The sequence below is a fragment of the Anguilla anguilla genome, chromosome 16, assembly GCF_013347855.1.
Source record: "Anguilla anguilla isolate fAngAng1 chromosome 16, fAngAng1.pri, whole genome shotgun sequence".
Classification (NCBI taxonomy): Eukaryota; Metazoa; Chordata; class Actinopteri; order Anguilliformes; family Anguillidae; genus Anguilla; species Anguilla anguilla.
In genome coordinates, this window is record NC_049216.1 from 6,403,184 (window position 1) to 6,419,680 (window position 16,497).

A 16,497-nucleotide genomic window follows, 5' to 3' on the forward strand; every position below is an offset into this window, starting at 1 on the left:
CCCCCCCCCGGTTACACGCCCGTGACATTATGGGGTGTCGGCGTGACGCCCCACGCGGGCCGGGGCGCCCGCCGCTTCGCTGGAACTCGTTATATAACCGCGAGGCGGGTGGCGGAAACTTCACCCGCTAACGGTTTCGGCCCCGAGAGAATACGCGGGGAAGCGGTGTGTCAGCGGAAATTATAAAACGAGACCTTTCCTCGGGTCGGACGCGCGAGTTCGCTCTCCGCAGGTAAATAACACAGACGAGCGTTCGCCCGTACGCGAATTTAAACGAACGATGCGTGCGCGTGAAACTCGGGGGTAACGCACACCCGGGCGCGGGTGGAAACAAGCACGCAAGCCCACAGCACACCGACGCGGACCTACCGAGACTAGAGGCCTTTCTCAGGCAGCGAGTCAGGGTCCAGAAACGCTAATTAACCTGCCAATCAAACTCTGCTCATATTCGGGGGGCGGGGCAACATGTCAGCAACGACCGGCTTCGTTTAATTACACGCCGCCCAGTCTCGACCCAGAGAGCAAATCATTTGCATTTAAGTTAAGGCCGGTCGTCTGTTTGCGTCCGTTTACACATTAAAATTCAACCGATAAATTATCTGAGAGTAATTTTTGCTCTGCGTTTATATTTTGATACCTACTTCCCATTACCAGTTTATCAGAGAGATTTCATAAAGAGCGTGTTTCTAGAACGTTCCTCTCAGATCTGAGGAGAAGATGCGTGTTCGGGGTTTCACGGCGCGAGAGAAGGAGAAGTGTAAAATGGCCGCGGCAGCCGGAGAGGAGAGTTCTGCGGAAGCGGACCAGAGGACGAGCCGGAGCGAGAAGTTCCTTCTGGATTCGGAGGGAAGCGGGAGGGAGGCGGGGCGGCGGGGGTTAGGGAGGGAGGGAGGGAGGAGTTAAAAGTGCGCAAGCCTCTCTTTACGGGGTCCGGCGCACCGACAAGAGTCGTGTTGGGGGCGGGGGGGGGGGGGGGCGGGGGGGGGAGGGGGGAGGCTCTGACGTCCCGCCTCCGGAGGGCTCACGCGGAGGCACGGAGGCGGGCCGCGTCACGATTTCGCGCCGCATGGTTTCCTTCGGGGGGGACAGTTTAGGAGTCACGCTCCGTCCGAGAGAAACGCCTCGTTAATATTTACCACCGCCCGCGAGAGCGGGGAACAACGACCCGTCCGCGGGAAGAGCCAAGAGCCGCGCGGCCAGCCGCGTTACTGCGGCAACGTGGAGGGAGCGTCGGGAGCCGGACGCGTTGCGCTTGAGTACAGCGAGCGCTGTAGCTACAGGACCACTGCCGCAGCCCCCCTCTTCCCCCCCTCGCCCCCCCCACTCCCCGGCAGGCTCGCACCTTCAGCATCTCCTCGTGGATGGCGTAGTGGCCGTAGGAGCTGAAGTAGGCCTCGTCCTCGTCCTCCCTCAGGCCGGCCACGGCCCCGCCGCCGCCGCCGCCCCCGCTAACGTCCGCGCTCATCACCAGGCTCTGAGCCAGCTGCCTGTAATCAATTACAAATGCACCCTTCAGGCGGGGACAGCCGAGCGTGAAGAGGAGCCACTCTGCGGCAGAGGAATATCCCTCCCCCCATTCACCCCCCCCCCCCCCCCCCCCCACACACACACACACACACACAAAACCTCCCCTACCCCTTTATGAGCTCACTAGCTCCTCCTGGTGGTCAAAGAAGGGGAAATGCAACTCAACTGAAATGGTCAGGTAATTAATAAACTGGACACCGCCCTCTGCTGGTGAAAGGGTGGGATTACAGTCCGTAAGGTATTTGGCTGAGGCATTGCTAGATGAAAGGCACTCAAGACTGGACTGTGAGGCCAGCAGTACTGCAGTTTTTCATTCGTCCCCTCTGGTCAAGGACTGATGTCGCTCTTGCTGCAGTTTTTCCAATACAGTAACGTTATTTCAAATGTAAACTTGCGTTGATTTCTTTTCTTTTTCTTTTTTTACTTTTTCCTCCCCAATTTGCAATACAACTGATTTAATCAATGCCCATTGGCACAACCTTAGTAATTAATCATGCAGAGTGCAGAGAAATGTTCTCTCCTCTAAAGAACAGAGCCTTAAGAGATACCAGACTGTGGGGCCCATCCATGCACTAGAACAGTGTCTTAACAGATACCAGACTGTGGGGCCCATCCATGCACTAGAACAGTGTCTTAACAGATACCAGACTGTGGGGCCCATCCATGCACTAGAACAGTGCCTTAACAGATACCAGACTGTGGGGCCCATCCATGCACTAGAACAGTGCCTTAACAGATACCAGACTGTGGGACCCATCCATGCACTTGAACAGTGCCTTAACAGATACCAGACTGTGGGGCCCATCCATGCACTAGAACAGTGCCTTAACTGATTACAGACTGTGGGGCCCATCCATGCACTAGAACAGTGCCTTAACAGATACCAGACTGTGGGGCCCATCCATGCACTAGAACAGTGCCTTAACAGATACCAGGCTGTGGGGCCCATCCATGCACCAGAACAGTGCTTTAACAGATACCAAAAATATGTGGCCCAGCCGCATAATCTGTTTAGTTCAGCATTAGTTAAGAACATTCTAATCGCATATTTGTTGTGTTTCACCTTAAAGTGTTAGTAATAAAAATGACAGTGAAGTGCTTCATACTGACTTCAGCCTGTGGAGGTCCTCCATAGCCCTGGCCAGGGCCTCTTCGGCCCTCTGGGCCCTCTCCTCGGCCTGCTGGGCCCTCCGCATCAGAGCGCCGGGGGACTGGGGGTCCCCGTTCTGCTCCAGCCAGGGGCCCGCCCCCTGCCCCGCGCACCCCGCCCCACACAGATCCTCTATGTCTGAGGAGAGAAAGAGCGGGAGCCTCATTCAGTACAGCCCAGGGACACTTCCTCACGAACACCAGCAGTTCAGTACAGCCCAGAGACACTTCCTCACGAACACCAGCTGTTCAGTACAGCCCAGAGACATCCTCACTAACACCAGCTGTTCAGTACAGCCCAGAGACACTTCCTCACTAACACCAGCTGTTCAGTACAGCCCAGAGACATCCTCACTAACACCAGCTGTTCAGAACAGCCCAGAGACACTTCCTCACGAACACTGGGCTGTTCAGTACAGCCCAGAGACATCCTCACTAACACCAGCTGTTCAGTACAGCCCAGAGACACTTCCTCACTAACACCAGCTGTTCAGTACAGCCCAGAGACACTTCCTCACTAACACCAGCAGTTCAGTACAGCCCAGAGACACTTCCTCACTAACACCAGCTGTTCAGTACAGCCCAGAGACACTTCCTCACTAACACCAGCAGTTCAGTACAGCCCAGAGACACTTCCTCACTAACACCAGCTGTTCAGTACAGCCCAGAGACATCCTCACTAACACCAGCTGTTCAGTACAGCCCAGAGACACTTCCTCACTAACACCAGCTGTTCAGTACAGCCCAGAGACACTTCCTCACTAACACCAGCTATTCAGAACAGCCCAGAGACACTTCCTCACTAACACCAGCTGTTCGGTACAGCCCAGAGACACTTCCTCACTAACACCAGCTGTTCAGAACAGCCCAGAGACACTTCCTCACTAACACCAGCTGTTCAGTACAGCCCAGAGACATCCTCACTAACACCGGCTGTTTAGTATGCCTACGTAAATCTAATATAATACATCTGAACTTTCTACATTTACAAAATCTAAGTCTATCAGACCAAAAATCTAATCTAAAATAGCTCTGGTATACACATGTATACCAAACACACATGCACATGGATATAGTAGATACAGTAAAATCTGTATTGTGATTTGTCACAAAAGTTTAGATTTATTTACTGTTAGGACTCAGTGAGGACTACATGAGGGTCAGTTCTGTCCCAATACGTAAATAGAACAGGAAGAGGGTGTACTTTCTTTTACACGTAACAGCATACATGGAGTTTTTATGAAATGATTTCAATTTTTTATGGAAGACTATTTTTCTTTAAGTATGTGCTTCACTGTGACACACTGCACAGACAGAGACGTGTGGAAACGAACTGCCTTGGCGGTGTCACGTGACCGAGGAGCAGCGATCCAGCCGAGCGGTCAGCTCTCGTACCGATCTGCAGCAGTGGGTCATCTTGAAGAGCCGGCCTCATGTAATCTTCGCTCTCCCAGGGCAGAGATCCCTCTCTGGCCAAGAAGAGACTCTCTCCACTGCACTTCTACAAATGAGAAACACACAAAGGACTCAGACCAAAGCGGTCCCACCCCAGTGCAGTCAGCATCGAAGGCTCCCATTCGCTCAATCTGACTGGACTTTTTTGTGAAAAATTAACTCTTGAATGCCCAGCACTTAGTGAGCTTGAATTGGAATGACTCAGAGTTGACCATCAGTACATCTCCATATTCTTCCAATGCACACTTCCACACTGATATCCAGAACCTCATCTATATCAATAATTATGCAGGACAGGCCAAATATTAGATGTATAAATGTGGTGTAAACTAGATTTTTTCCCCCCCAAGAGCACAATTAAAATTAAGTTATTAAATATTTACCCATAGCCTGGTCACAAATGAGTTAAAAAATGCTAAGAGTTTGTTGATTGTGAATAGGGACACAAGTTTGTCTCTGCTTGTTTTCTTGCTTGAACTTCAGTCCTCTGCTAACAAGAGGGCAATAGCCTTTTTTAGCAAACGATCAATGATTATCCCAATTGTACCAGCCGAATCATCTACCTTCATAAAGCAATTGCCACTGATTAAGCCCAGAAGACAACTGACAGCAAAACATAGAAGAAAAACTACAAAAATTACATTTTACCTGGAAACTGAAACGGTGTGCTTTCTGTTCAAATCACTTACCACAGACCGTATGTAGTTTATTAACTTGATATATCCATAGTCATCCAATTCTGTAATAAGACATTAGAAATGCTGGTCATAAATGTACCAATGCCCAGCTGTGTAAACTTCAATGGGGGTCACACAAGTTCATAAGCCAAAAAATTTAGGAGCATCTCAATTAGTAGAAGTGATCCTAAATTATTTTTTCAGTTAGTACATCGATTTTCAGGAGCAAATGCTCCTAAAATGGGAGCACCATATAGCGCCGAGGTTATGTGCATAATCGCTTACTGTATTTCCTCAGCAAACCGGCAACGTCCACATCATGCTCGGATTTACAGTGCGAGAGCGTGTCTTCAACAGAATTTAACAACCTGATAAAACAAGGGTAAATTCAAATTCAAGTCAATTCAACTGCAACTAAAAAGCCGCAATCACTCAGATACAGTTATACCTGGGCAAAATTAATTCTCTAGTTTGTATTGTTTATTATTATCTTTAAGCACATGTCGCGACTGAAATTGCAACAGCTCACCTGTCACAAAATAAACATAAAACTTTCAGGTTGCTGTCAGGACTCTCCTCCATCGACTGCCACTGGTCGTCGTCATCACTATCCGACAGGTCGGGAATATCATCAGCACCGTCATTCTCTTTCAGAAGCATAGCAAAACAAATAAACAAACAAGAGTATTTTAAAAACTATGCAGTTAGCTTGCTAGATGACGAACTTAAAATTATTATTTTCTGAACGCTATAATTCCACAATACAATTTCAAACGAACTCTTCTCCATTCAGGACTAAAAACTAGCAAGCAAATACGTAGTACAGACAGAAAACGAAGAGTAGCGGATTTTCTTGTGATTCTGAGCTTCACCGCTTGCTGAATGGCAACCTAAAATAAGATGCTACTGGCAGCGAAACGCTAACTGGACGATAACTAGCTGCTTTCCCCCAGCAGAAGGTCGATTCATTATATGTTGATCTACAGAGGCATTTGCAGGTCTATCTCTCTTAAACGGTCACATTATTGTTATCTATCTAGTTAGAGGTTTCACGTGTAGTTACCCATGTACTGCGCCATGCTGTCTCATTGAATAAGCTGCTTCCGGGTCGCGCTCAGGAAAAATAAACACATCGCAGTGTATTTCCACTGAGTCACCACAGGATGCCGCTGTTTCCTATGAACAGTCACTAAAGATTTACTATTAGGTCTGTAGAACATGACAAAACCTCAAGTGACTTTAAAGTATTGCAATGCGTATTATTTATAGGTTTATTATTTTAAGACCACGCGTTTTTATCATCCTAATTCAGCAACAAAGTATATTTGTGGCTTTGTGCCATTAAAGTGTTTGTTTTCGCTGTTCTATATATTTTTCTAATTTAACTGATTAGCCTAATGGCTGCAAATGCCGAATCGCAAAAATGTTGCTGTAAGATTACTGTGACAGCACTGTGAACGTAACTTTGATTCCAGAAAATCATTTTTGCCTGCAATGACAGATCATGCACTTACATATGGAGCTGATCATAGTCTTTTATATTATGTATATAATACTGATATGTACCATTTACCATTTACCATATGTATGTGTTTATTTCCATTTTCATGTTGTGTTTAACGGTAGGAAATGTTGCTTAAGATAGCACTGACCTGTCATTTTGTTCCTGGAGTGTGTGCAGGTGGATCAGTGACCTCAGAAACAATAACATTCGCGGGGGTTTTCTCTTGTGAAAATACCTGTGGCAAACTTGTGCAAATACTGGATTCAATTCAATTTTGTGAGACGCAGTCCTGAGGGTAGCCTATGTGTTAAATGGTGAATGGATGAGACACACACAGGGTCAATGGCTTGGCTCACCACCTTTTGATGATAGGCACAAAATAAGTGCAGAATTTAAACACCTTAATAAAAATGTCAAAAAAACAAGCAGCATCATTTAACAGAAAAGGACATATTTATGGTTGTTGCAAGAATTCATTGGATATCTTACCTGGCAAAGGACACATTTGACCGTCAAATCTGGCAAAAATTAAGTCACAGTGCTCGATAGCATACTGCAATTACTACAGATCAGAAGAGCACTTTACCATTTAAGGGGTGACATCACTAATATGTTATTTGAATGTTCTTCACTGAACATTTTTGGGTTTTATATAAAGTCTCACTGGCCTTATATGACCCATAGAGGGCAATAGGTAGCAACAGCCATGACTGGCAGTGAGCCCCACACACAGCTTAGCATGGCTGGTTATGGGCGTGTCGCTGTCTATACGGCCCTCCTAGGTTACCTAAGCACCCAGACTCCACATCTATCAGGCAGGCCAGGGTGGAGTTGCAGTCATTCATCAATCCACATTGAGTTTAATCCCTAAATCCAGACATCATTTTTCCTCATTTGAATCCCTTAGGATGAGCTGCGTACTTAGCTCAAGTAATCAATAGCAGGCATCATTTTGTGTTAGATCTTCCTTGTCTTCTTCTCCTGGCATCACTTCCCCAAAAGCCTGTGAAAAGCCCAACGCTGAGATGGAACTTTACTCTGTACTAACAGGACACTATTTTACTCCCATTGAAGTGGATGAGCGGACCAAACTGGTCTATAACCTCACTGCATGTCCGCATGGTCCAATCCCAACAAAAAATGCTTAAAGAAGTTCCGTGCAAGGCATATACGTAAAATCATTAACACATCCCTGTCAACAAAATGTTATAAATCCAACACTTAAGAATCCTCATCTTGGTCCCGATGATCTAAAAACTACAGACCTCTCTCAAACGTCACTTTCCTCTTGAAAATACCAGAGACAGCTGTTGTTAAGCAACTCGGTGCCTCTCTCACACACCGGATTGTGCAAAAATGCACTGTTGAAATGGTGAAAAGGTGTTACGAAATCCATCACTGATGCTTCTGAAATATGTAAGAGAATCAGTCTCAGTCTCAAAAATTTGAGTCCAGATTAGAAACCCAGCTTTACTGTGAAGCTTATTATCAGTCACAGTCTAGATACAGAGCTGGAGAAGGGTATAGTGGGCATAGTGTATGATGCAGCAAAAAGCTTGACATGGTTTACTGTGAAAATGCAAACCGTTTGAAACGTACAGTAGTTGCCATTTTGTAATTCTGTCACTAATATTGACCGATATTTTGGTGATATCATATCCCATTTATTACGTTTTTACAACTCCGAGTACAGCATCACGATATACAAATAATTAAATCGGTCATCGGTCACATAATGTTGATGAATAAAGATTTGCGCACACTGTACAGAAAGCAAAATGACAGACTCATAAAATGCAACGCAAGATGAGACATTCATACGTTGAATCTGAAATGGTTCAATATCATATGTATATATTTTGGTCCAGAAAAATAAATGTATGTATAGTACATGGATATGTTATCTGTGTGCACCATGTAAAATTCAATTAGTGTCTTCTCCGTCAAAGGCAGACACATACTAGGTATTCAAGTTCAGTTATGACATAAAACGACATTTTTGCACACAAAATAGTCAAAAGGCACTCATTTCTGTTCCCGTTCCATCCCGATCAAAGTGTAAAATGAAACTGCCAGGGAGAAAATGCAAACTGCGATTGATATAACGTTTGAAGATCTCAGCATTATAGGGTTCTACAACACCAACATCTTCACTGTAAAATAAACTCTTATAGACCACCTGTAAATAATGACGTTCTGTTTTGACTCTGCTAGAGTTGATTTAACACTAGTAATTTCCCGGTGCGACTAACACAGCAGATTAAACGCCGTGAATGACTTTAAACGTTAACCTGGATGGAGCAAAAAACAAAGCCACCGCACGGGGATTTTAAATTCTAAATTTCGATATCTCAGCACACAGAGCCCCAGAACCATAAGCTCCCGACTGCGTGTGCTACTTCTCACACAGCAAAATGGCAGGGCGGCAGTGTAGCATAATGGCTAAGGAACTGTTTTTGCAACCTAAAGGTCGCAGGTTCAATTCCCATGTAGGACACTGCCGTTGTACCCTTGAGCGAGGTACTTAACCTGCATTGCTTCAGTATATATCCAGGTGCAGTGTAAATGCTATGTAAAAGAAAAATGCTGTGTAAGTCGCTAAATGCCTGTAATGTAATGTCCAGTGTTAAACTCAACTCTAGCAGAGTTTATAAGAGTCCCCCCCCCTATGGCCACGGTTGGGTTTGGTGTTTCCTATTTCTCCGCGACCTTCCCCAGGTTGTAAATGGCCTTGTTCTCCAGGATCTCCGCCTTCGCCTCGCCCTCCAGCAGCGTGTTGACCGCCATGGCTCGCACCACCGACGCGATGGGGATGGACATGGCGGTGGGGAAGGCGGCGGACAGGGGCGCCAGGAACTTCCGGGCCAGCCACTCGGTCGGCCTGGACTCCTGCCGGTCCACCATCAGGACCCTGTGAGAAAGGTGAGGGAGAAGGTGAGGCGGCGGACATTTCCTCACGCGGTTTAGCTGCGCCGTCGTAGCGTAGCCCCCCCCTCCTGGGGCTCTTCCGTTACACTCAGGCCCTCTGCGAACGCATCAGTTAATCTCATAGTCATACAGCTCCTAACCTTCTCCTTCTCTGTTTTCTTCCCTGGGGCTTCTGCCCCCGTCCCTTCTCCTGGTTCAAGCCCAGGCTGTGGCGCAACCTGGAGGCCCGGATGCACCACCTGACCCCTCTAAACTGGACAATAATGTACTTTTCTTTCCTTGGACCAGCTAGATCAATACGTCAGTCTGTCTGGAGGAAAAATACATTTGTGCGTAGAGAATGCAAACTGCTAGTGGAAAATTACCGTGTGCCTATTGTAAAACAACATCTATCATGAGGATATTCCTGTTATTGCGAAAATGTTCTGGTAGTACCAACAAATGTAACTGGCCCGGCCAGGTCCAGCTCCTCCAGCATCCCAGCTGAGGATTTACTTTCTTGGTCTTTCGTGCACTAACAAATCTCCAGCAATAAAACGAAACGAAACTCATAACTGCGCTCTCGGTGTGAGCTCCCGGTCTCAGCCCCGAACTGTGGAGAGCAGCACACCTTTAAGCACCTGAGCTGATTAGCTAACAGCCCAGGTGCGTGTGCTCTCTCCACCAATCCCCCTCTCTGACGGACCAAATGCCACACCCATGTACAAATGTCCTCCCGTAGGACCCCATTATATTTCTAACACACTGTACCACCCCCCCCCCCACCACCAACCCCCCCACCCCCCATTGCACCTAACAACCGGGAAAACTGTCAACAACAGATTCTGTGTTGGTGAAAAAAGGGCCTAGCTTTGAATGTCTGGATCGATAGGAGAGGCATTTCCCAAAGCGTTCCGATACGGAGAAAGCCTTGCTTATTGTGGCTCCCTACATTCTCCAAAAGAATGTTCCAGTTCTAAAAGAAAGAGACTGTTCAGTAACAACCAGGAAAGCCTCAAAAAAAGGACAGGCAGACCTTTACAGCATTTAATGCACTGTTTTATGAAATCTAAACTTTTTAGAACTTGCTGTTTAACTACAGCTACAACACTGGAGCACTGTAGTGCTAAGAATCAAGGACGCACAACGTGGATATCGTGGAGCTGGTATCAATAACTGATACTTTGCTGGCCGTATGGGCCAACACCAATGCCAACCCCTCCCTGTTTCAAATTACAGAACAACAACAAACTGCATCCAAGCTTCAACATCCATAGAGGAAGAAGATCAGCACAACTTATGAAGGACATTATATTACACTGCATTATTGTCATTTGGCAGATTCTCTTACCTAGTGCAATTCATAATGAGAAGACAAGAGCATAAATCGGGGTTCAGAGCAACAGTAACCCTGGAGGTGGGAAGTGAATACTCACGCCGCAAATCTGAAAACCTAGGACTGACTGTAAACTAGTTAAACTTGTTAGGGAAAATACAAGATGATTGCACAACAGCGATATGCACAACTTAGCAAAATAACGAGAGAGCAATGCAGAAAAATATCAATAACAAGCAATGTTACAACTTGACAGAAGTACAGAAAACATTTTATTTTGATGACAAAATATTTCACAAATATATTTCAATTTGTAAGTTTGCTTATCAGGTGGTATCAATAAGTTAGATTTTTCTATGATCACAGGTACCGATATGACCCAGATATTACTGGACATCTCTTATGAAAATCAAGGCTAATGCTAAGTGATGCAGCGCTTACCGTTTACCATGAAAAGGAGTTCATTAATACAGACTTATGTATTTATCTACATAAATATGCTCCTTATTTTTGAACTGTAACTGTAAGGGAAATGAGCCTGTAACACCCATTTGTTCATGAAAATAAGAACACAAATACACTTTTACAGAAAAAGACTCAGCTGTATACTGCTAAACAGCAAACACCTCCTATAGTGTAACACACCATAACAAATAACAGTGCAGTATAAATGCAGGCAGTATTCAGGAAAATAACCTAGGCCAATAAAAATCCGTTCGCATCCGCAAAGCGACGTGCATTTCCGCAACGTGAGAAAACGTGATACTTACGCAGGCCTGTATATCGAATATCTTTCGAACCCCAGCTCCCCGACATCCGCCTCTACTTCTCCCTGCAAAAAAAACAACCGTGTGCCCCGTTCAGGAAAACCTGTAAGATTTTTTTTTACGCGGATGATTTCTGGGACTGGGTTTGAACGCTCGCGATCCCCGCACCTTCACCCTGAGGTAGAGGAAGCCGCTGGTCTTGTCCGCCCCTTTGGAGGACTCCAGGTGGAAGTGGCCGCAGCCCCCGGCTTTGGCCAGCTGCGCCGACTTCAGAACGTAGTCGTGGTCCACGCGGACGAAGCCTTCCTGAGGAAGAGATGAGGAAACGGCCCATTTACAACACACAATTCCCTACTGAAATTCATCGGGCTTTAAACGTCCCCATTATCTAATACAAGAATGGGGTTACGGGAAATGCATGATGGGAAATGTAGTCTCGCTCGATGTTTTAAAAATAATAATAATAATGTGTGAGAAAGACACAAACGATACAGCCTGTGACAACACGTGCGTTTTAAATTATGCAAAACGAACAAATAGAATAAAATAACTTAGAATCTGCTTATGAAATGTATTTAATTCGTTTTTTTTCAAAATACTTGAAAAACAAACAAAATATGACATAATAATGCACAATGTCACACAAACACACAGCCTGCGTTAATGTCTCCCAATAATAAAGGACCAGTTTTAAGTTCTCGTGCGTGCCAACAGAGCACGTTAGCACTTCTTTCTTTTTTTTTTTGCACCGGGGAGCTGACAGGATCCCACCGCGGGCTCCGATTGGTGCGTTTAAAAAAAAAAGTTTGGGGACGTTAGGGCCCTGCCAAAACAGAAAGGGCCTCGCCTCATTATAATCTCATTCACAGGCCCCCGCAGAATGAAGAGTGGATTAGGCCGAGCCCCTAATTATTTTGGCTTTAGTTCTGGATTAGCCCCTCTGTACGCTCGACTCCGATTCACAGGCGGCCATCTGACGAAATGTGAACTGACATAAATGCCGCGGCTCGCTTTCAATCCGATTATGCAGTTAAGTCGCCTCAATGGCGGCCCGGGGCCCGGGGACGCTGGCGAGAGAACCCTCCTTTCCTCCGCCCCCTCCTCCCCGGGTACGCGGGAACCCACGCCACCACCCCCGTAGCCCCCCACGCCACGCCCGTCAAACCCGCCTCAATGGGGCCCATTCAGAGAGGGGACGCAGCGCACACACTGGCCCCCGCGTCACCCCCCAAATATTGTTTTATGAGCGCCAAGCAGACTCGCCGCCCTCCCCTAAAGAAAAAAAAATTTCACATCTTCTCTCGCTTCTCGGGGCTGGAATTTTCTCTGCTTTAAAAAAAAAAAAAAAGGTTAAAGGAGAGAATGGAAAATAGAAAAGAGAGAATTCTACAATGACCGTCTTGTGTCCCACCCTCCCCTTGCCACCCCCCCACCCCACGCCAACCCCTTCTCCCCCCGAATGCCCTCCCCCCCACCCCCCACCCGGAGAATTCTAAAGGGGCTGTGAGTATGTGTGCGAATCTATTCTGGGCCAGGACGAAACTTCAAATACGTTTCGCTGTAATACACTCCGCAGGTTCCAGCACACAATGGCAGACCGGGTTGGGGGGGTTGTGTTTGGAGGGGGGGGGGGGGGGGCGGAGGGGGTGGAGCACGGTGCCGTTGACACGGTATCCTTCTTTCCTTGGGGGGGGGGGGGGGGCAATGTATACAAACAGGCCACGGAAGCCATGGCTCCAACAAGAGCTGGGGGCTGGCCTGAAAGGGAGAGCTTTTTCCCACAATCGAGGTGACGCTGCACCCAGGGGGAACGACTCGACCGAAACAACCCCCACCCCCCCACCCCCCCGACGCCGCGGCTCCCGTGAGAACCGCTACCGTCACTGGCGAGCCCTTCGCACAGGCAAATTCAAAAAGGTGAGCGTCTGGGTCCGGTTCGGCCTTCGACTTCGATGGAGACTAAAGATTCTACAGTTCACCGACCCATTTTCACGAAAACGTGAACTTACTTCGAAGTTGCTGGAAAACTTAAGAATCTAAGTTATAGTAGGGACTCTACCCGTAATTACTGGTACGAAGAGGACAGGCTACGCTATCACAAACAGAATCAAATTTCTATCTTCCTTTGGTCCAGTGAAAAAAGCTGTAGAAGGTGTGATGCTGTTGGTACACTGCAGCACTCCATTTCTGACACGCCTGGGTCATTCCAACTCACCCAGAGTCTCTGCTTTTAAGCTTTTAAAGCTTTTTTATTATTTCCTGTTGACCTGTGACCTCACAAAGGTCAACAGAGAAAGTGACCTTGCCCAGAAAACCCATCCAGAATCCAAGTTAGATGCCACAATCACGTTTGGTGCCTCGCTTTTACTCACAACAGAACTTTCGAGAAAGAAAGTACAAGGAACTAACGGCAAAACTAGGTGAGGTGGACCGGAGTGACCCGAAGATTCCATAGGGGGACGTAGGTTCTCGAGTGCATTTTGAATTTGTGAAGAAAAAGCACTCACAGTTCCTGCTTTGGCTTTCGTTGTCCCCAGACAGCAGTATCCCACATCGTGGCCTTGAAAAGCAGCGGCGTAGTCATCTAGCTTCTCAAAATCAACCACCTCCTGAACCTGAGAACATGCAAACCTTAAATGCACAACCTCTCTGTCACTGCTGCCCATTCAGGTGTAGGCCTAACATTTGACCAATTCTGGTGACTCTTGGCTTTTCAGTGCATTTCTGCCACTGAGGTGATATTTTGCACACTGAATCATTTTAAACTTTCAATTTAGAAAATTTCTGCCCACTTAGGGCATTAGCCTAAATTCTGATTTGCACGTGCTTTTCGAACAGTGGCGGCATTTTATGTAAATTAAAAATGATGATCCGAGTTATGCCAGAAAACTAGCGGTTCGCTGAGAACTAAGCACTTAATTTCAATAAATGGTCCGATAGGTACTCGATAAAATGTTCTACTCATTAACTATGTGCTGCCTCGTTTTTCAACTGTGAACTGAACTGTGCATAAACTCCCAGCAGGAATATGAGCTCAAAAACTGGTTTCATAAAAATAACAGAAACAATAATAAAAGTGAAGAAACACTAATGAGCCAGTTTTACACAAATTCAGAGTGGGCACCCAGTAAAGATAATTTCATTGTGACTTACCAGACTTTCGTACGCTTTGTCTTCAAAGGTTAGCTGTCGTCTCCCAATCAGGGTGATCCTCGAGAAGATCTTTCTGTTTACAATCTCTTTCAGCAGTTCCTTACCCGTCTCCCCGGAAGCGCCCAGAATAAAACAGCTTTTATTTTTTTGCCTGAAATTCTCCTCCAGCGTCTTCATATCATGCGCCATTCTGTAACGTGTGACAGATATCTTTAAATTATTCAAAATTCGCGATTGCATGTTGGAGATGTCTCTTTATGCGAACCATTTCTCCCACAGGAAGCACAAATAGAGCATGACTCAGCAATATCTATCACCTGTGTAAACCGCTAACATTTGCTCAAACCAACTGTATGGCTATGACGTTCAAACATAATGGACATACAGTATAACATAAGTCGTTAGCCAGTCTTACCTGGGATACGTTACTGACTCTGAATTTTCCAAGTGATAAAAAATGACTGCAATTAAAACAACTAGAACGGTAAACAGGCCTACAACTGTACCGCAGCTGCAATCGAGAAGTTTCATAATAACGAAGTCTTTTTAGATAAGCGGTGAGGTGCCATGGAGAACCGTCGCTTCCTGGTTTGTGCCATTACCATCCGGAAAGAGCATGCGCCAAATACGAAACGCAGGGCACGCTAAGCTCAAAATCATCAGGAATGAAAACAGCTGTGAACTTTTTCCGTGATTCGTATACACGTTTCCACAAATTCATTACTATAAATATAGCTAAAAAATGAAATATGCGATAGACTGGGCAGATGCATTTGACAGTTCATTTCATTGTTTGTAGGCTATGTCTCCAAAACACAGGACTTGATATAACACTATATCACTCGGTATTGGGAAGCAAGCCAGCATGCAAACATAACAAAATACTAAAGTCATAGTATTAGGCTACAAATCATATTTGTGAACTAAAAAATAAAATGAATAGCAAAGATCAGCCACTTTCAGGGCAGCGAATCATAGTTTCAAAAAGTATAGCTGAAATGAATAGCTACTGTCCTGTGGAGCTACCGAAAATCTGGAACCATTTATTATGCCGATGTACAAACTGTAAAACATTAATCTTTGATTTTGCCTGTCTTATACCGATTTTAGCCCATGACATTCGTCTTACATGTTGAATTTACGCGTTTCTGCCAGCAGAGGGCACTGTCGACATTTGTCCAAATATAAAATCTCAGCTTTGCCTGTCGGTTTTGTGTGACCCAAGTAATCTCCTACGAACTAGGGAGGCAAGTTAGCATACCGTGACAGCTGCGGTTTACAGAGAAATTAAGCAGTTTACCCGTATGTGCTATAACGACTACACTGTTCTTTTAATGTTGAGAAAAATACAATTTAACAGTGTTAATTTGCATTAATATTGAATATGTTACATAGGCCAACTAATGTTAGTACCAGTGCTAAATAAATTAATAAAAATGTCAGGTGCGCCTTTCTACTTACATGACCTTTCCACTTAAATTTCACTAACTGTTCCAAAGGAGTCAAAATATACTGCCTAACATTTCACACGCATTAAGCATGACATGAAGATGAACCAGTCTCTATATCCATGTCCTGAGTTCATCTGTTACAATCACTTAGGATATAAATTTATAGCCAGTGATCTTTGCCAGCACCTGTTTCTTTTTTTAATTCATGAAAGAGTTTGAACTGAACCATTTGTCGCTGACCTCCTAAATCTAGACACTGTCGTTTTCTCATCGAAAAATTCCTCTCGGGTTTCGCTCTTTAAAACGAGTCGGGCACAAAAGAGGATGTGCTCATCCTCGTTACGCCGCTCACATTGCGGGGAACACCACGCTTCGTGCACGCCTGTCTTTTATCGGAGATGAGTCGCGGATGAGTCGCGGCAAACACGCATGCAGACTTTACTCGGATGAATTCCGACACGGGGGTCGTGAACCTCAGCTGTTTGAGAGCCCAGTCATTATCCAGAAGCCGGAGGCAATGTTCTGTGAGTTATGAAGGGATGCAGGCGATAGACTTTATTTAAAGCGGTGT

General features: G+C 45.8%; 2 protein-coding genes across 2 annotated transcripts in view; both read right to left on the bottom strand.

Annotated features, from left to right (window-relative positions):
- The window catches only part of prmt3 (protein arginine methyltransferase 3), a 55,232-nt gene extending 49,154 nt beyond the window's left edge, over positions 1-6,078 (bottom strand). Inside the window, exons 1-7 of the mRNA XM_035395875.1 lie at positions 5,872-6,078; positions 5,338-5,455; positions 5,094-5,176; positions 4,821-4,870; positions 4,072-4,177; positions 2,638-2,815; positions 1,343-1,487 (exon numbers count right to left, since the gene is read on the bottom strand). Coding sequence (XP_035251766.1) covers positions 1,343-1,487; positions 2,638-2,815; positions 4,072-4,177; positions 4,821-4,870; positions 5,094-5,176; positions 5,338-5,455; positions 5,872-5,887 — 696 coding nt within the window. The 5' untranslated portion in view covers positions 5,888-6,078. The remainder of the gene's footprint in view (positions 1-1,342; positions 1,488-2,637; positions 2,816-4,071; positions 4,178-4,820; positions 4,871-5,093; positions 5,177-5,337; positions 5,456-5,871) is intronic.
- An 865-nt stretch (positions 6,079-6,943) lies between these two features.
- On the bottom strand, positions 6,944-15,090 carry htatip2 (HIV-1 Tat interactive protein 2). Its single transcript, XM_035395876.1, has 6 exons — positions 14,891-15,090; positions 14,476-14,665; positions 13,830-13,937; positions 11,491-11,628; positions 11,326-11,387; positions 6,944-9,223 (listed from the first exon to the last, which is right to left on the bottom strand). The coding sequence occupies exons 1-6, from the start codon at positions 15,004-15,006 to the stop codon at positions 9,007-9,009; spliced, it is 831 nt and encodes a 276-aa protein (XP_035251767.1). The 5' UTR covers positions 15,007-15,090; the 3' UTR covers positions 6,944-9,006.
- Between the last annotated feature and the right edge of the window lie 1,407 nt (positions 15,091-16,497).

What these genes read in the sequence shown, in the direction of transcription:
- htatip2 (XM_035395876.1), bottom strand. Translation starts at nt 15,006, where the DNA reads ATGAAACTTCTCGATTGCAGCTGCGGTACAGTTGTAGGCCTGTTTACC. An exon ending in GAGTCAGTAACGTATCCCAG is followed by an intron (nt 14,666 to 14,890) that starts GTAAGACTGGCT and finishes CACACGTTACAG; the next exon opens with AATGGCGCATGATATGAAGA. An exon ending in CGAAAGCCAAAGCAGGAACT is followed by an intron (nt 11,629 to 13,829) that starts GTGAGTGCTTTT and finishes TCTCTTCCTCAG; the next exon opens with GAAGGCTTCGTCCGCGTGGA.